General features: G+C 46.9%; 1 protein-coding gene across 2 annotated transcripts in view; it reads left to right on the top strand.

The window, feature by feature from the left end:
- The window catches only part of STX8 (syntaxin 8), a 292,938-nt gene that overhangs the window by 42,268 nt on the left and 229,702 nt on the right, over window positions 1–20,968 (top strand). For both annotated transcript variants that reach the window (XM_068263795.1, XM_068263796.1), the window contains exon 5: window positions 17,019–17,146. In XM_068263795.1, coding sequence (XP_068119896.1) covers window positions 17,019–17,146 — 128 coding nt within the window. The remainder of the gene's footprint in view (window positions 1–17,018; window positions 17,147–20,968) is intronic.

Raw genomic sequence — 20,968 nt, forward strand, 5'->3', positions numbered from 1 at the left:
GCAATGTTATAAAAATAAATAAAAGCTATATAACCGAAAATAAAAATGATAGTCTTTTCTTTGCTACTAATGTTTTATTAATAATTTGTACTAAACATACAATTTATTCTATCATAAGTTTTTTTTTTTCTGCTTCAGTGTCCAGTCACTGCCAATTTTATGCAGCTTGAAAATGTACCAAACAGGTGAAGCAGCTGCAACAGTTAATTGTTCTATTTTCAAACTGCCTAAATGTGAATAAAATAGCATCAGCTTAAAGAGAAACTCCAACCTAGAATTGAACTTTATCCCAATCAGTAGCTGATACCCCCTTTTCCATGAGAAATATAATGCTTTTCACAAACAGACCATCAGGGGGCGCTGTATGACTGACATTGTGGTGAAACCCCTCCCACAAGAAGCTCTGAGTACCGCGGTACTCTGGGCAAACTGCCACAATGTAACAATGTTCACAGACAGGAATTAGCTGTTTACAGCTGTCTCTAACAGCCAAAACAGCTAGGAGCAGCTACATGACCTGCCCACAGTAACAATGTCACCATGTAATAAATGTCAGAATGTAAATCGGGGAGAGGAAAGATTTTACAATGAGCAAACACTGACTAAATCATTTATACAGAATTATGGTAAAAAATGAAGCACTTTTTTTACTACATTATTTTTACTGGAGTTCCTCTTTAAAGTAATTAACATCTCATTGACCGCACAAGCTGTTGATCGATTTTGGACCGGAAGCTGGTTGTTGAGTAGCAAATACTCGATCTTGGGTCTCTCTGGTCCAGTGCCACCGTAGTTGAATCCCAGACCTTGGAGCCACTGGTCAAAGTAGAAACAAAGGTTATTCAGAAAATAATGTATTCGTTTTCTCATTTACTTCTCGTGTGCACATAAATCCTTTGCCGATGGTAAAGTCTTTCAGTAGATTTGTATATCTAATTTTTATTGGCATCAACTCTTCCCCTTATGTTCAGAATATTGAGCCTAGATGTCTAAAGATTTCAACTTGTTCTCTAGTCTTTTACCTTCTAACCCAACGTCACGCCCGATATTTCTTTCACTGATAACAGTAGTTTGTCATACCGGTAGCTACATACTGTGAAGGAATAACTTGTGCCCCCTTAAGCAGGAAGATGGCTACCTCAGGGGGGCAGGAAATGTCCTGGTGGGTTCCTCTCTTGATGGTGGCGTTTTCATCTCGTTTATTATTATGTCTGCCTCGTCCAACCATGAACCCTCTACTTCTGACTGGGATTCAGTGATCGGTGACCAAGTATAAACGGTGATTAATTTCCCAGATTTCTTGTGACGAGGACACATGGGCTCTGAGGCGAGGAGACTCATGTGATCAGCAGAGCCGGAAGCGTGTGACACCCAGGAGAGGGGACGGAAGCTGTCAGGGTAGTGACTGACACGGAGCGAAGGGCTGGAACAGAAAAGTTAAAGCTTTCCAGGTCTTCAGTAGGAAGGAGACGGGGGGCACTCGTCGCTCCAGTACCTTTGCCCTGTGCCCCATTCAAACCATCAGCTCTAATGGCTTAAATGAGGCCAACTTCATGTCTTCCATGCTGCGTGTGAGTGTCCAGAGAGAATTAGACCGTACCCAAAAATGGCGAGCTTGTTCTACTGGGATGAGAGCTGCAAGGCTTCAGAAGTGGACATCATGTTGTATATTACGTTGAAGGCTAACTAAAAGAGGTCCTGTAAGGGTTTATAACCTCTGACCTTTAAGTGCACCTGAACTCTTGCACATAACAGAAGGAAAACAGAAATGCAGTGGCCAAATAGTTATTTGTACCGTAACCCATTTAATTTAATAGAAATACATAAATCCCCCATCTCCCATAGTTAAAAAAAATTGTGTATAAAAAAATACATAAATAGTTATTTTAGGAACTTAACTTTTTTTTTAATATGTATTTAATGCGGGTATATTAATGTTATTTTTGCAAGTAAGGGCTTGTAATTAGTAATGGATGCAAAACTGAAAAATACACCTTCATTTCTAAATAAAATATTGTCACCATACATTGTACTAGGGATATACACTCACCTAAAGGATTATTAGGAACACCTGTTCAATTTCTCATTAATGCAATTATGTAATCAGCCAATCACATGGCAGCTGCTTCAATGCATTTAGGAGTGTGGTCCTGGTCAAGACAATCTTCTGAACTCCAAACTGAATGTCAGAATGGGAAAGGAAGGTGATCTAAGCAATTTTGAGTGTGGCATGGTTGTTGGTGCCAGACGGGCCGGACTGAGTATTTCACAATCTTCTCAGTTACTGGGATTTTCCCGCACTACCATTTCTAAGGTTTACAAAGAATGGTGTGAAAAGGGAATAGCATCCAGTGTGCGGCAGTCCAGTGGGCGAAAATGCCTTGTTGATGCTAGAGGTCAGAGGAGAATGTGCCGACTGATTCAAGCTGATAGAAGAGCGATGTTGACTGAAATAACCACTCGTTACAACCAAGGTATGCAGCGAAGCATTTGTGAAGCTACAACACACACAACCTGGAGGTGGATGGGTTACAACAGCAGAAGACCCCACCGGGTACCACTCATCTCCACTACAAATAGGAAAAAGAGGCTACAATTTGCACAAGCTCACCAAAATTGGACAGTTGAATTCTGAAAAAATGTTGCCTGGTCTGATGAGTCTTGATAGTCAGAATTTGGCGTAAACAGAATGAGAACATGGATCCATCACACAGTGCAGGCTGGTGGTGGTGGTGTAATGGTGTGGGGGATGTTTTCTTGGCACACTTTAGGCCCCTTAGTGCCAATTGGGCATTGTTTGAATGCCACGGGCTACCTGAGCCTTGTTTCTGACCATGTCCATCCCTTCATGACCACCATGTACCCATCCTCTGATGGCTACTTCCAGCAGGATAATGCACCATGTCACAAAGCTTGAATCATTTCAAATTGGTTTCTTGAACATGATGAGTTCACTGTACTAAAATGGCCCCCACAGTCACCAATTTCTCAACCCAATAGAGCGTCTTTGGGATGTGATGGAACGGGAGCTTCGTGCCCTGGATTTGCATCCCACAAATCTCCATCAACTGCAAGATGCTATCCTATCAATATGGGCCAACATTTCTATAGAATGCTTTCAGCACCTTGTTGAACCAATGCCACGTAGAATTAAGGCATTTCCGAATGCGAAAGGGGGTCAAACACCGTATTAGTATGGTGTTCCTAATAATCCTTTAGGTGAGTGTACTTTAAAAGTTGTAATAATCAGGAGAAATGGGCAAATAAAATGTGTGGCTTTTATCCACCGTAGCACGATTTTTTTTTTTCTGGTTACCGTATATACTCGTGTATAAGCCAACCCGGGTATAAGCCGACCCCCCAACTTTTACCTAAAAAACTTGGGAAAAATGACTGACTCGTGTATAAGCCGGGGGAGGCAATGCAAAGGTCTAAGACCATTGTTCCATTTGCCATACACTACACAACAAGCACCCAATCCAGCATATGTGGCGTGGTTTAGGAGGATATGTGGCCATGACTGTGCCCCTGCTCCCCTTCCAAAGCAAAATGGAAATTATAGTTGTGTACGTCTCGGCCAAAATATCCCACTCTACTACATAGTGCTGTGTGATTAGGGCACATATGTAGCCATGACTGTGTCCCCATCCCCTCTCCAGGGCAGAGCAGTAAAAACGTGCATTTTAGCCAGAGTATCCCCCTCTACACAATGATGAATGTATAGGGCACTTATGCAGCCACGGCTGTCCCGTCTCCACTCCAAAGCAGAGCAGTATGTGAATAAAACGTGCATACTAACCAGAGTATCCCCCTCTACACAATAACCCTCTACACAATAATGAATTTATAGGGCACATATATAGCCATGAGGGTTTTCCCTGCCCCCCCTTTAGAGCGGAGTAGTACTTTAATTACAGCTGTGTCCCCCGAGTGCCTCCCCTGCATATGCATGGTGGTTTAGCCGCACGGACAGTGTCGGCTGTGTCTCCCCCTTCCCCCGCCAGAGTGGAGCGGCATGTAAATATCAGCTGTGTGCTGATCTGATTGCCGCTCTCGCTGTGTGCAGAGATATAAGCAGCAGTGCAGGCTTCCTCCACTTACTTCCTAAGTCCGTCCGTGCTGCGGGGATTCCTCTATAGCTGTTCTGATGCCGGCTCGTCTCTATGACGCCATCTAGTGACGCTTCTGTCATAGAGATGAGCCGGCATCAGAACAGCTATAGAGGAGTCCCCGCAGCACGGACGAACTTAGGAAGTAAGTGGTGAAGCCCACACTGCTGCTTAAATCTCTGCACACAGCGAGAGCGGCAATCAGATCAGCACACTGCTGATATTTTTATGCCGCTCCACTCTGGCGGGGGAAGGGGGAGACACAGCCGACACTGTCCGTGTGGCTACACCACCATGCATATGCAGGGGAGGCACTCGGGGGACACAGCTGTAATTAAAGTACTACTCCGCTCTGGAGGGGGGCATGGGAATCCCTCATGGCTATATATGTGCCCTATAAATTCATTATTGTGTAGAGGGCGATACTAAGGAGGGGACATTGGAATGGTGCTTAATGTATAAGCTGATCCCCCCCCCCCCCCACTTTTGGACCACTTTTTTGGCCCAAAAAATTCGGCTTATACACGAGTATATACGGTATTTCCATTAAAATGCATTTGGAATGAAATAATTCTTAGCAAAACATACCACGCAAAGAAAGCCTAATTGGTGGCAGAAAAAAAACAAGTGATAGATCATTTAGGTGTGATAAGTAGTGATAAAGTTATTGGCGAATAAGAGGAGTGCTGAAAGGTGAAAATTGCTCCGGTCCACGAAAAACCACTTAGTGGTGAACTGGTTAAATGGTAATAAATATGGCAGATTGAATACCCCTTTCACTTCAGTTGTCCTTTACAGGAGTCATCTGGCTGCAACGGCTTCCCCCTGATCTACTTACCACTGGCTTCCTTCAGCTCCTTCCCGGCAACATATCCCATGATGCAGCTCCTCTGGTGGCCCGCAGCACTGTATCCCCGCCGGTAGTGAGGCCGACCTCCGCAGGCGCAGAACTACTGCGCCTGCACAGTACAGTGCAAACAACGTGGGTGTGATTGACAGCGCCGCTCGCGCAGGCGCAGTACGGGTCGCCCTTGCTGTCAGGCTTTTAAGGACATTTTGCATCAGTCCAGCGGAGGCCCCTCATAGACTTTTCCAAAGCTTATTCCATTGACAAAATAGATACCCCCCCCCCCTACATTAATAGTTTGGAATCACCTGTGTTCCCAGAGAGCATCCTAATATCTTCCCCCTTTTGATGCACTGTTGAGTCAGATAATTAGTAAAATCTGCAGCTGTAATCATAAGCTATCCACACGCTCCAGCGCACAGAGAGAACTTGAGGGGTTTAAGCGATTAGGAAGCCAGAGACAGTGGGTGGCTAATTGGATAATCTTTAATCTTCACACTAGTGAAAGCCTGGCCGGGGCACATCAGACGCAGGGGAAGCGCCGTCTGTGTCTTGTGGGAAACCTGTCAGGGAGATTACACTTCCCAGCCGGGATAATCCCCAAATATCTCAGTATCATGGCGGGGAGGTTATTTTCCAACTGACAAGGAAATAATTTCTGGTCTTTCTGCGTTTCAGATACAAAATGGCCGACGCTGTTACTTTAGTTCAGGCCTTACGTCGGCATACTAGGCCTGAGGTTTCTGAAATGGATTGACTTCCTTCCAGAATGCTTTATAACTTGAGCTGTGCTTAAACTTGTAGCATTTTACTTACTTGAGGCTTCTTCCAGCCCCCTATAGTCCATTAGGTCCCTTAGTGGCCTCTGGGTCCCCTGCGCTCTTCCTCTGGTGGCTCTGTAAGACCCGATCAAATGTTGCACCGACTGCGTAAGTGTGACCTGTTAGCGCGCCCTTCTTGATTGTGCTCCCATTGCCGGGAGCGTTCTGTGCATACGTGGTTCTCAAAAGAATGAACCATGCATGCGCAGGAAGCTCCTGACTCTCGCTCAGTTCATTCATTCTTACAAAGCTGCCAGCGGGAGAACGGACGGGACCCAGAGGACAGCAAGGGACCTCATGGACTATGGGGGCTGGAAGAAGCCCTAGGTCAGTAAAAGGCTACAGGTTTGAGCACAGTTCAAGTGTGCTTTTCAGTAAAATTAAACTGTTGAGATAGACAATTATATGTATCCTTCTACTCCTAAAAATGACGATGACCATGAGACAACTGGGCATTGGGCAAAGCTGAAAATTGGACTTGTCAGAGAAGAGGACCTCACTCCAATACTCTACAGTCCAATTCCTGTGAAGGGCAATAATGAAGAGCTTTTTCCTAGCTTTGGATGATTTCAGGCAAGGCCGTATCTAGCTTTTTTGTCACTCCAGGTAAGAAGTCATGTGTCACCCCCTCCCCATCAAAAAAAAAAAGAAAAAGACAGATGCAATCTAGAGAATAAGAATCATGTGCCATATAAGGTAGATGCTTAATACAGGGAGTCCCTGAGATACAAACAACCCGCCGATTGCATTTCGTTGCTCACCTCCTTCCTGCATTCCCTTTGCTTAGTGTGTAAATGCAGAACGCAGCAGAAGCTGTGCTCTCACCTCTCCACTGGAGTCCAGTGCTGTGCTTCCGCCTGTCCACTCACCACTCGCTCTAGTGCCCCGCATCTCCTACCACATTTAGCGTGATTATACACAACATGAGGAGAGTGAAGTGCCAGCACTAGAGGGAGCAGGAAACAGACAGGATGGTTGCAGCAGAAGCAAGTGATAAAACACCCGTGAGGCAGGGCTTAGTCAGGGGGTGGAGCTTCATTCAGGGGCAGGGTTTAATCCAGGGCCATGGCAGCCCCCAAGACCTATGGCATTCTAGGCAGTAGCCTGAAATGCCTTTGCCTAAAAACCAGGGCTGTAGAGTCGAGGAGTCGTAGTCTGAGCAATTCTGGGTACCTGAAGTCTGAGTCGGTGGTTTTATAAACTGAGGAGTCTGAGTCGGGAGTTGGATGATTTTTGTACCAAATCCACAACCCTGGTAAATATTAGACTAAGGAGTCGGAGTCAGCCATTTTGGGTTCCTGGAGTCGGAGTTGCAGTCGGAGTTGGTGGTTTCACAAACTGAGGAGTCGGAGTTGGAGTCTGATGATTTTTGTACCGACTCCACAGCCCTGACTTCAGGCATGCCTGTAGGAACCTGTTTCAAACTGTTCTCGACATGCACTTCACTTCACTCCAGTCTGTTTGCTTTTGTATTTGAAGGTCACTTGAAATCAGTCTACAGTTCTTGAGTGACATTTGAATGAGTTTGTGGTTATTCCTCTATCTGCTGATTTTTCACCTTCTTCCAGGTTGTAGCTTTGTTGTCACTTGTGCCTGTTGCTAGACTCTGTTCTTGTGTGATTGGTAAGATGCGCTATCTGTCCCAGGAGAGGACGTCAGGATGTGTGCTCCTAATCCCTAGATAGGTTTGATGCAATGAATGTTTGCATGTCTGCACTATGCATGTTGCAGGGCCAGAGTTAGGACACCTATGTTTACCTGGGTACTTCTACGCAGTATAGGTGACTAAGCATAAGAATGCATTCTTCTGTGAACTAAGACCCCGGCTTTTAACTTAGCTGTAGGGATAACAGGGGTGCCTGGATGAGTAAATCTGTGAATGCATGTTTGAACATTTGCCTGCGAGAGTGCGAAGGGTTAATAGATTTTTGCTGTTTTCTAGCCATACCCCCTTCAGCAACTCCCTTTTCCTCAATAACTTATTTAATGTCCTAACTAGAGGCGATGTGCCTGGATGTATGTGTTTTTTTTCTTGCTACTGACCCCTGTGGCTAGGGTTTTAATTCAGTGCACTCCTTCCTTCCCCTGTATGTGTTTGTCAGCATGCACACAGCTTATGCTGGTGTATGTGCATGGTGCACATAGATACATTGCGTTAGCTCCCTTGTGCGATTGGTAAGATGCACTATCTGTCCCAGGAGAGGACGTCAGGATGTGTGCTCCTAATCCCTAGATAGGTTTGATGCAATAAATGTTTGCATGTCTGCACTATGCATGTTGCAGGGCCAGAGTTAGGACACCTATGTGTACCTGGGTACTTCTGCGCAGTATAGGTGACTAAGCATAAGAATGCATTCTTCTGTGAACTAAAACCCCGGCTTTTAACTTAGCTGTAGGGATAACAGTTGTGCCTGGATGAGTGAATCTGTGAATGCATTTGTTTAAACATTTGCATGCGAGAGTGCGAAGGGCTAATAGATTTTTGCTGTTCTTGTGTATTGGCATGTTAGACATTTTGAGGCTGGAAGCAACTTGATGCTCACTGTATCCTCATGCCAGTGAAGCCAGGATTGGAACTTTCTTTACCTCACACAAAGCTTTTTGTTCACCTCTTTCAGCATGGTCAATAGTTATATTTAAATTCCCGATGACCTTAGACATACCACAATTTTCGGACCATAAGATGCACTTTTTCTAGTAGAAGCCGCATTTCTGCAGAGGTCTTCTGCCACCAGTCACTGCTATTGTAACTTGGCAGCTGACCAGGATGAGGGCGCCATCGAGCAGGCTGTAGCTTGTGCAAGAGGATCCCACATATAGCCAGAGGAGGAGGGTCTCCTGACATGGCTGCTGCTGATTGGTGTGCATCCCTGTCAATCACTGCTGCCGCTGAGTTACTGGCACCGATATTCTCATGGGCGTGACCACGGTACCGTCATTGGGCCAATCACTGAACTCGCTTTGTAACTAAGTGAGCTTCTGCATGTCTGGGGACGCAGAGGGACAGAAGTAGAAGAATCCAATTAACTTATCTGTATGTTTTTGGGTTGTGGGAGGAAACCGGAGTGCCCGTTGGAAACTCACGCGGACACGGGAGAACATACAAACTCCTTGCAGATGTTGACCCAGTTGGTATTCGATCCAGAGACCAAGCGCTGCAAGGCGAGAGCGATAACCACTACACCGCCATGCTGCCCAATACATGCCCTATACATGATGAATAAAAAAAAATTGGCACCCTTACAATAAATGTACTGTACCTTTTAACACCTTTTCCTGTATGCGAAGTCTGGCACCATGGCGGATACTTTTCTTTATATGATAAGAGTTGGGAACAGTACTTGTTCCACAATAACCAATGGCCCCTTTTTTGCTTACCCTCTTTCAAATAAGCTCCCATTATACTGTATGTATGTGTGAGCATTGCAGGATCAGTGGTCAAAGTTTCTGGTTTTAGGCAGCATTCAAGCTAATCGCTATAAACTAGTCAAACGTAATTGGAGTAACTGATATCTTGATGGACAGATCCAAAGATGATAGAGGCACCTTGCCAAACAATAGACTTTGCCTGGAAGAACTTATCATTGTTGCCTCAGCTAGAGATTTCCAACTTTTCTGGAGCAGAGAGAATATTTAAAGGACACCTGAACTGAAGGGGATATGTTGGCTGCCATATTTATTTCTGTTTAAACAATACCAGTTTCCTGGCAGCCCTGCTGATCTTTCATGCCTTAGTAGTATCTGAATCACACACCTGAAAGAAGCATGTGTCTAATCCAGGCAGAACACCATACCTGCATGCTTGTTTGGGGTCTATGGCTAAAGGTGACGATACATCTAGCTATGAAGGACAGGTTCGACCAAGAGACAAATCTCTCTCTGATCCAATCTGATTAGAGAGAGATCTGTTGGCTGCCCATACACTGCAGCCCGATTCTTGATTGATTTCAGCATGAAATCTCTTGGGAATCGTCTGAGTCCGCCACCTTGCCGTTCTTACCCCGCCCCCCCTCAAGTGTATACATGTACATATATGTGTGCATTCAGTGCTGCTCAAATCCGGAACCGTGAGATACCCGGATAGTTGCTATCCGGATATCTCCCAGTAAACCTGGGCAAGGGGAGGGGTCAATCTTACCTGTCTGACGTCTTCTTCATCCGTCCCTCGGCGCCTCCCACGATGCGCTCCACGCGCGTCATGCGATTACAAACCCTTCCTCCTTCAACCCGGAAGAAGGAAGTGTTTGTAATCACGTGACCGCCGCTTGGACCGCATCATGGGAGGCGCCGAGTGACGGACCGAAGAAGACGTCAGACAGGTAAGATTGACCCCCCTGCCCACCCCGCACAGGTTTACTGGGAGATATCCGGATAGCAACTATCCGGATGTCTCCCAGTTCTGGATTTGAGCAGCACTGTGTGCATTTATACATTACCTGTCCTGTGCTGCGGTGCCCATTCGTCTTCCAGATCTGCCAGTCTTCCAGTAGCGGTATACACGCTTCCGGGGGGAAAGCACCCAGCGCATTTGTGACATCACACGCCCCGCCTGCGGCGTTTATACCGCTAATGGGAGAGTGGCTGATTTGGAAGACGAATGGGCACTGCAACACAGGACAGGTAATGTATAAATGCGCACATATATGTACATGGAAACAGCACCAGAGGTTTTGTCGCGTTCTTCCCACCACTACTGCCACACACCCGATTGACCACGGCAGCCCGACATCGTGCAGCATTTTCGATCGATACATGCGACCGATTTCTTCAATCAGGCATGCACTTGGTAGCACCAATTTTTATCCTCTTCGATTATATTTATTGAGTCGTATGGTTGATCAGCCGCCTAGTCGAGAGATGTATGGCCATCTTAAGAGTCTTAGTGGCAGAGGATCAGCAGGACAGCCAGGCAATTTAAAAGGAAAAAATGGCATTCTCTATATTTCTTTCAGTTCAGGTGCCCTTTAAAGTGATCTCTCCAAGCAAAGCGGGAAAAAAAGTTATGCAATGAATTGTAAAAAGGAATATATCTTGATCACAACTTTTTATTTAATCCTAAGTGGGATTTTGTTTTTTTTTATGGTAGTATTTTGCTTGTAAATCCTGAAGTTGTTTTCTTCGCTTGCGTGTATTTTGAGCAGTCTTATGATCATAGCACTTATTTTTCTTGCACAAAATAGCTTGTAGCGATCCCTGTTTGCATCTACAGTTCAGTTTGTTATTAAACACTGGGCTTATTTTTAGCATGTAGATAAGAGGAAGCATCCCAGCTCTCCTTTCCTTCTCTCTGCCTTGTATCCTCTCTGCAGAGCATGCAGGCTGAGGGTTCTGTCACTGCTGTGTGCGTGCGCACTGGACATTCCTCCCAGTCTGCACCCAGCAGCGATTGGCTGGCCTTTGCTCAGACACCTTATGGCAGCACTCTGCTGTGTACAGCATAATAGTGTGTATGCAGCTGGAAGAGCTTACTACAGAAGTTTAAGGTGACTGAGTAAAACAGTATGGCTATTTAAATATCTGCTTAGCAGCCTGTTCTAGAGAGACCCACTCCCCTCCTACTGTATACTGTGTCCCCCTGCTTCTAGATTGTAAGACTGATGGGACAGGTCCTCTTTCCTCCTACTGTATCCTGTGTCCCTCTGCTCTTTATGCCTAGTACACCCCATACAATTTTCTGTAAGATATTCTGTTATGCTGGGTTTACACCATATAATTTTCTGTTAGATTTACCTGCCAGATAGATAAAGTTCAACATGTTGGAAAATTATCTATCTTACGATCTATCTGCCGAGCACTAAAGCTGGCCATACACTGGCCAGATTTGCCGTAGTTCGACAGCAGATTCGATCACTGGGATCAAATCTTCTGCCAATTGTTCGCGCTAAACGCCCCCTCCCCGATCTGATTTCCTCCCGAAATCGGATCGGTCTGTTGATCGCGCCGTGCGGGTAGGGAGCGCGTCGCTAGCGGCGGCCGATCCGATACAGGTATACATTACCTGACGCTGGCTCCCGGGAATCTTCTCCGCGCTGCACCGCTCTGTTCCTGCTCCATCCCAGCGTACATTAACTTCCTGTGTCACTCCAGTGACCAGGAAGTTCAAATAGAGGGCGCTCTGTTTACGCTGGGATGCGTACAGTTTACGCTGGGATGCGGTGCAGGATGCTGGGATGCGTGCAGCGCGGAGAAGAGGACCCGGAGCCAGCTTCAGGTAATGTATACGGGGGGGGGGGGGGGGGGGAGACAGGCGGCAGGAGCAGCTCAACAGATTGTGATTGGTTTTTATGCTGAAATCGATTCACAATCTGTTTGCAGTAAAGGCAGCCATACGATCCCTCTCTGATCAGATTCGATCAGATAGGGATCTGTCAGTTGGTCGATCTAATGGTAAATCGACCAGTGTATGGCCACCTTTAGGCATTGTTCTACTCAGCAGGAGATTACAAGAAGACAATGCGCCAGAGATAATGACCAGTCTCTACAGAAAATAATCTAATTATGCATTCTAACAGAAAATCTAAAGCCTCATCTACACGGGTAGATGAGGCTGCGATCCGGTGGCTCGATTAGCCGCCGGATCGCCTCTTCCACGTTCCCGCTCGCCGCGCGTGCGCCGCATTTGATTCCCTGCTCGTCCCCACTTGTCCCCGCCGGCGCCGTTTATCTTCCGCTCGATTCCCTGCCATTGTCCCCTCGCGGGGATCGAGCAGATAATCGGCGGTGCGGAGATCCGTCCTGTCGGATCTTATCAATCGAGCCGCATCAGCGGCTCGATTGATAAGGAGCATCGCGGCTGCATCTATGCATGTAGATGCGGCTTTTCAGAAGAATCTAACAGAAAATTGTATGGTGTAAACCCAGCATTAGATTTACCTGCCAGATAGATAATTTCCAACATGTTGGAAATTATCTATGTAACCATCTATCTGCCTAGCAATTAGGCATTGTTCTACTCAGCAGGAGATGACCAGAAGACAATGCACCAGAGATAATGACCAGTCTCTACCAGTACTTTACAGAAAATAATCTAATTACAGAAAATCTTACAGAAAATTGCATGGTGTGTACTAGGCATTAGATCTTAAGACTGGTGGGACAGATCCACTTCCCTCCTACTGTATCCTGTGACCCTTGGTCTTAGATTGTTAGACTGGTGGGACATGTCCTCTTCCCTCCTACTGTATCCTGTGTTTCCCTATATACTAGTTTGTAAGCCTGATGGGACAGGTCCTCTTCCCTCCTACTGTATCCTGTGTTCCCTCACCGCTAAAGCCCCATCTACATGATATGATTCTTTGTGCGATTCGATTACGATTCTATTTACGATCCGATTAAATCCAGCATGTCCGATCGGGATTCAATTTGATTCAATTCGATTTGCCATTGTTTTGCAATTGCAAATCGAATTGAATCGAATCAGAATCGGAAATGTCGGTTTTAATCAAATAGAATATAGTAAATAGAATCGTAATCAAATCGCACAAAGAATTGTGTCGTGTAGATGGGGCTTTAGATTGTAAGCCTGATGGGACAGGTTCTCTTTCCATCATACTGTATCCTGTGTTCCCTCACCTGCTACCGTAGACTGTAAGCCTGATGGGACAGGTTCTCTTTCCATCATACTGTATCCTGTGTTCCCTCACCTGCTACCGTAGACTGTAAGCCTGATGGGACAGGTTCTCTTTCCATCATACTGTATCCTGTGTTCCCTCACCTGCTACCGTAGACTGTAAGCCTGATGGGACAGGGTCTCTTTTCCCTCCTCCTATATACAGTGTTCCCTTCATACTGTATCCTATGTTCCCTCACCCCACAGATAATAAGCCTGCGTAAGATGTATTACCTGTTCATGTGAAATGACCTGTAGGAAGTCTCCAGGTGGACAGACTTCCATCCTTCTTTGCTTTTACTACAAAGTAGCTATTCAGATACTGTGGCCACATTTCATATTTGCATTACCCCAAACTAGCCACTAGATGGTACTGCACACCACCTGATTGCTAAGTAGCTTAAAATACATAATACATATCTTTCTTGCTATCAGTTGTGTTCCCTCACTTGTATCAAATTCTCCTTTCAGTAAAGCTTCCAATTCTACTTTTATTTTTCAGTGAGCCTTGAATTTGTTGCTTGTTTGCTGCCTGACCTCAAATATTCTATTCTCAGTTATGTGACCCCCTATAAGGGTTAAATATGTATAAACTGTAAATGAAATCCTGTTTATAACCTGTTTTGAACCTTAAAGTGTACCAGAGCCGAGCTGTAATAAAAGTTTTATACTTACCTGGGACTTCTTCCAGCCCCATGTGCATGGATTGCTCCCACGCCGCCGTCCTCAGTCTTCTCCAGCTCCGGGTCCCGTAAGTTCTGCTAGCCACGGGCAGTCTGCGCAAGACAAGTGCGCCCTCTACGTATCTCTCCAGCAGGCGTTGGAAAGATACGTAGAGCGCACTTCTCTTACGTCAGACTGGCCGCGGCTGGCAGAACTTACGGGACCCGGAGCTGGAGAAGACTGAGGACGGCAGCGGGGGAGCGATCTGTGCACATGGGGCTGGAGGAAGCCCCAGGCAAGTATACATTAGGCACAGTGTACCGTCTGTACGTTACACTTTATAGAACAACTGAAGTGAGAATAATACAGAGGCTGCCATATTTATTTCCTTTTGAACAATACCAGCAGGTATTAGCTAGTGTAGTTGCCCAAGTATAGCTAGTATAGTTGCCCAAGTATAGCTAGTATAGTTGCCCCCAGTATAGCTAGTATAGTTGCCCCCAGTATAGCTAGTATAGTTGCCCCCAGTAAAGCTAGTATAGTTGCCCCCAGTAAAGCTAATATAGTTGCCCCCAGTAAAGCTAGTATAGTTGCCCCCAGTAAAGCTAGTATAGTTGCCCCCAGTAAAGCTAGTATAGTTGCCCCCAGTATAGCTAGTATAGTTGCCCCCAGTATAACTAGTTTAGTTGCCCCTAGTATAACTAGTATAGTTGCCCCCAGTATAGCTAGTTTAGTTGCCCCCAGTATAGCTAGTATAGTTGCCCCGAGTATAGCTAGTATAGTTGCCCCAGTAAAGCTAGTATAGTTGCCCCCAGTATAGCTAGTATATTGCCCCCAGTATAGCTAGTATAGTTGCCCCCAGTATAGTTGCCCCAGTAAAGCTAGTATAGTTGCCCCCAGTATAGCTAGTATAGTTGCCCCCAGTATGGGGGAAGCTTGGAAGGAGGGGTGGCAGGGAGGAGGGCCAGACCCCCCACCTCCCTCACCTGGGTCCCCTCCTTCTGGCGCTTCCCCCCCTCCTAATTAGCAGCAGCTTAAGATATGCGGGCAGGAGCGGGCGGAGAGGACTTACCTGCTTCCTGGAGATGGCGCACACGTCATCCTCACGTGACGCTGGTCTCCGACTTCTCTGTCACTCACTGCGCTTCCGCTAATCAGGAAGCACAGTGGGCGGTGGAGAAGGCGGAGAGCAGCGTCACGTGACGATGACGCTATGCGCCATCGCCTGGAACGCAGGAAGCAGGTGAGGAAGTCCGCTCCGCCCGCTCCTGGCTGCATATCTAAAGCTGCTACTAATTAGGAGGGGGAAAGCGCCAGAAGGAGGGGACCCAGGTGAGGGAGGTGGGGGGTCCGTCCCCCCTCCCCGCCGCTTTCCCCACCACCCCTCCATTCTGTGTTGCTTCCCCCTCTGTGGGAGGCCTTGATGACACCCCCTGGGGCACCCGACACCCGGAGCGGGGCGCCCCCTGCTGCCCCATGGTAGGAATGCCACTGCTGTGGAGTCGGAGGTTTCATAAACTGAGGTGTCGGATGATTTTTGTACCGACTCCACAGCCCTGAATACCAGTTGCCTGGCAGTGCTGCTGATCTATTTGGCTGCAGAAGTGTCAGAATCGCACTAGAAACAAGCATACATTTATTTCCCATCTGGCAATAGCAGGACCAGTAGAGCTATTTTCTATATCTAAGAGTTCAGAGCATCTGTTTTGCCATTCCTTAGCATCTTGCACCGTTCACGCTCCTCATTTCTTATTGATTACTTTTTTAGCTGCCAGGCTACATATATAAAGGAGATCCTGATCTATGGTTGAATGTTCACAAATCTCATCACCTAGAAGGACCATATAGTTCTATAATACAAAAATACAAAGCCTCACAGGCAGCCCGGTTCAATAACATCTCTGGGAAACCACAAAAATATCTGGGAAACAATAAGAAGCTGAAACAATAAGAAGCTGAAACAAAATTTGCCCTCAAACATATTTAGACTTTTCTTTTTTCCTCTTTCTCTGCTAGCCGATGCAGCCTATTACCCTTGCAGGGCCAACATAGGTCTTCAATTCAACTGAGAGTTTGCGGAAAAAAACTGCCATTAACCCCCTTGCCGTTCCAATTATTGCGGCAAGGGGGCAGCGCAGCACTTTTTTTTTTTCTTATATATTTCTTTGTAAAATCCTGCAGATAGCCTAGCGCTAGCTACATAATAGCCGCTGACAAGCGGCATCCCCCTATCTTCTTCGATCGCTGCCGGCGATCTGCGCAAGCAGGAAATCCCGTTGAGAACAGGATTTCCTGCAGGGCTTCCCCCGTCGTCATGGCGATGGGGCGGGATGACGTCACCGACGTCGGGACATCAGAGGGAATCCCGATCCACCCCTCAGCGCTGCCTGGTACTGATTGGCCAGGCTGCGAAGGGGTCTGGGGGAGTGGGGTGGGGGGTCTGGGCGCGGCGAACCGGCGGGTAGCGGCGGCGATCGCGTACCAAACGCAGCTAGCAAAGTGCTAGCTGCGTGTAGGAAAAAAAAAAAGTTGTGAAAATCGACCCAGCAGGGCCAGAGCAATCCTCCTGCGCGAGTTACCCTGAGCTCAGCTCGGGATAACCGGCAAGGAGGTTAATGACCTGATCTGCTGCATGCTTGTTCAGGGTCTGTGGCTACAAGTATTAGAGGCAGAGGATCAGCAGGCCAGCCAGGCAACTGGTATTGCTTAAAATGAAAACAATATGGCAGCCTCCATATACCTCTCACTTCAGGTGCCTTCTAAGACAGTCAGACTGCTTAGGTCTCTGATTGGCAAAGATGGTTGAAGGAATGACGGGTTGCAATGTCCCACCTTCATCTCACCTGTGTGTGTTTTAGTCATACATTCATAATCCCCCTACATATAATCTATATTGGCTTAGTTTAAATATGGATCCTTTTCATAGCTCAGTTCCCAGATATGTCAGCTTCTCCATAAATCTGTTACAGGTCAAGCTTAATGAGCGGCGGAGCTGCAAGGAACTCCAGATCCAACCCCTGGGTGCTGGAGGAGCCAGAAGAGACCAGAAATCTGACAGCTGGAGATCTCAGACAGCAGCAGCATCGGATAATAGCAGGTAACACCACCTCCAGTGACATCACCTCATCTACATAAGAACGCAGCCTATCCAATCACTAGAGGCCAGTGACATCACTGACACCTCATATACACAAGAATGCAGCCTATCCACTCACTGGAGACCAGTGACATCACTGACACCTCATATACATGAGAACGCAGCCTATCCAATCACTAGAGACCAGTGACATCACTGACACCTCATATACATGAGAACGCAGCCTATCCAATCACTAGAGATCAGTGACATCACTGACACCTCATATACATGAGAACGCAGCCTATCCAATCACTAGAGACCAGTGACATCACTGACACCTCATATACATGAGAACGCAGCCTATCCAATCACTAGGGACCAGTGACATCACTGACACCTAATATACATGAGAACGCAGCCTATCCAATCACTAGAGACCAGTGACATCACCTCATCTACATAAGAACGCAGCCTATCCAATCACTAGAGACCAGTGACATCACTGACACCTCATATACATGAGAACGCAGCCTATCCAATCACTAGAGGCCAGTGACATCACTGACACCTCACATACATGAGAATGCAGCCTATCCATTCAGACATCAAACAAATGACAGCGCTCATAGGCTGCAACTGAATTGTAGACCAACAGAGGCATGCAGAGCCCCACAGGGCTAAATACGTGCCTTGAATGCAAATCAGATGCAAATCATGTACTAGTCCTAATCTATAATTTGAATGCAAATTGATGCACATGGATGAAGCTAGCCATAAGTATACTTACAGGAGTTTTGTAGCCTATCCATTCACTAGAGACCAGTGACATCACTGACTCCTGATATACATGAGAACACAGCCTATCCAACCAATAGAGACCAGTGACATCACTGACACCTCATATACATGAGAACGCAGCCTATCCAATCATTAGAGACCAGTGACATCACTGACTCCTGATGTACATGAGAACACAGCCTATCCAACCAATAGAGACCAGTGACATCACTGACACCTCATATACATGAGAACGCAGCCTATCCAATCACTAGAGACCAGTGACATCACTGACTCCTGATATACATGAGAACACAGCCTATCCAACCAATAGAGACCAGTGACATCACTGACACCTCATATACATGAGAACGCAGCCTATCCAATCACTAGAGACCAGTGACATCACTGACACCTCATATACATGAGAACGCAGCCTATCCAATCACTAGAGACCAGTGACATCACTGACACCTCATATACATAAGAACACAGCCTATCCAATCACTAGAGACCAGTGACATCACTGACACCTCATATACATGAGAACGCAGCCTATCCAATCACTAGAGATCAGTGACATCACCGACACCTCATATACATGAGAACGCAGCCTATCCAATCACCGGAGACCAGTGACATCCCTGACTGCTCATATACATGAGAACGCAGCCTATCCAGTCACTAGAGACCAGTGATGTCACTGCCATATAATGTGTTGTGTAATGCTGGGAATACACGGTTCGTTTCTGCCGTGCGTTACTCCTCTCTATCGTTTTTGCCGCTCGATTCTGCAGTCTATCCTCTCTTTTTCCCACTCGTTTTTCTTATCTTTTTCCATTCACTTCTATCAGAAATCGAGTGGCAAAAGAATCGAAAGGGAGATCAGACATTTCGGAAATTATCTATCGAACCATCTAATCCCCTAAAAAAGTACCGTGTATTCCCAGCATAAGCTAGCAGTTAGATTTGGTGAAGCTTTTGCAGTAGTCAATTTGGCCTCTAGAGGGGGTCAGATGACCACTCCGTTGGTGTTTACGTCTCCCTCTGCCTCACAGGTCATCATTACTGCTCTCTGGCAGGACATTATAGAGCAGTGAAGCAGAGCTTATGCCATTATAGTTCATTATGCCTAATTTGTTTCAAAGAGTATTTTTCGGAGAATTCTCAAAGGGGGGAAGAGAAAGTTGGCTCGTTTGGAAGATTTCCTTGTTATTTCTGTGTTAAAATATTTGCGTCTGTCCGTCGATTCCCGGCGTTTCAGTCCAATAACTCCGGCCGCTCTCTTGATGCATCCTGGACGTTCTGTCCTACCTATTAATGTTCTAATCCTATAAGCCCTTCATGGCAGCACATCTCCAGCCTGTCTTCCTGCGCTACCCTCCGCTCCGTGCAGCCGGGCGCTGCTTGACAAGACGCAGAGCTCTGACACGGCCTCCTGTGATTGGGCCACATCTGGGCTGCTGTCTGCGGAGTCAGCCAGGTTCTCTTCTGCGATGTCTGCAGACTGGGAACATGTCCAGACTGAGGGGATGCAAGTGAAGGTGGAGGTATCGGAGTAGCGAACGCTTAAAGCGAACCTCCAAGGACGAAAAACAGACACCACAGTCAGGGCTGAAGAGTTGCTGCAAAAATCTTTGACACCGACTCTTCAGTTAAAGAAACCCTCGACTCCAGATACCCAAATTTGCTCCAACTCCTTGACTCCGACTCCTAAGGCCTGGTTCACATCTGCGTTTCGAGCCAAAAGGATCCGGTTAGAGCGGATCCGGTCTCCGCTTCACCGGATCCGGATGGCTCTGTCCGCTGCCCGGTTCACATAGTGAAAACGAATCTGATCAATGATTGATCGGATCCGTTTTCACTCAGCAAATACATAGAGGCTTCCTCTTCTTCCGCTGTGATTAGAGGCTTCCTCTTCTTCCGCTGTGACTACACAGCAAGTCATGTGACTAGTCACATGATGCGTCATGTAGTCACATGACGCAGAAGAAGACGGAAGCTTCTGCTGCCGGCTGCTACAGAAGATTAGGTATGTATAAACCCTCCCTAGCCCACGCGCCCGGCTGCTGCACCCTCCATCAACCTCCCGTCACTCAGGATCGCGTCGGCCCGTGCCCCCATCCCCAGTGGAACAGTCCGTTTCTTCACTAGTGTGAAGAAACGTTCCGTTTTCCATTGCCCCAATGCTGCAGCATTTTTTGTTTGGAACGTTCCGCTGGGCAGAACGGTCCGGAAAATTAGGGCCTGCAGCAATTTTTAGATCCGGGGACCGGAACGTATCCGTACCAATGGGAGCATGTGAATGTATCCATAGGTTAACATTGGATCCTTTCACATCCGTTCCGTTTGTACAGCTCTACACGGGGTCTGAGGGGGGGGAGAGGGGGTGGCGCGGCGGCGATTTTTTTTAATCATGTAGCTAGCCTAGCGCTAGCTACATGATAGCCGCTGTGCAGCGGCATCCCCCCACCCCCTCTGATCTCCTCTGGCGATCAAAGCAAACGGGAAATCCCATTTAGAACGGGATTTCCTGTTTGGCTTCCCCTGTCACCATGGCGACGATTGGGACACGTCATCGACGTCAACGACGTTGTAACGTCAAAGAGAGTCCTGATCCACCCCTCAGCGCTGCCTGGCACTGATTGGTCAGGCTGCGCACGGGGTCTGAGGGGGGGGCGCCACGGCGGGTAGCGGCGAATCAGCGCGGAGCGGCGGCGATCGGTATATACACGCAGCTAGCAAAGTGCTAGCTGCGTATAACAAAAAAATTATGCAAATCGCCCCACCAGGACCAGAGAAATCCTCTGCGGCGGCTTACCCCGAGCTCAGCTCGGGATTATCGCCCAGAGGGTTAAAGTGAACCTGAGGTGAAAATAAGCTGATGAGATAAACAATAGTATTTATCCTCCTACTCCTAAAAATGACTTTTTTTTTAGATCTCCCATGGTTTTGTTTTGTATTAAAACATTTACAAAGTAGATTGAATGTTTTATTGTCTCTGTTCAATGGCAGTCTATTAGGTGTCCCAGAGTTAAAATGCATGAATTATTGACCCTTTTC

Source organism: Hyperolius riggenbachi, chromosome 12 (assembly GCF_040937935.1).
Source record: "Hyperolius riggenbachi isolate aHypRig1 chromosome 12, aHypRig1.pri, whole genome shotgun sequence".
NCBI classification, from domain to species: Eukaryota; Metazoa; Chordata; class Amphibia; order Anura; family Hyperoliidae; genus Hyperolius; species Hyperolius riggenbachi.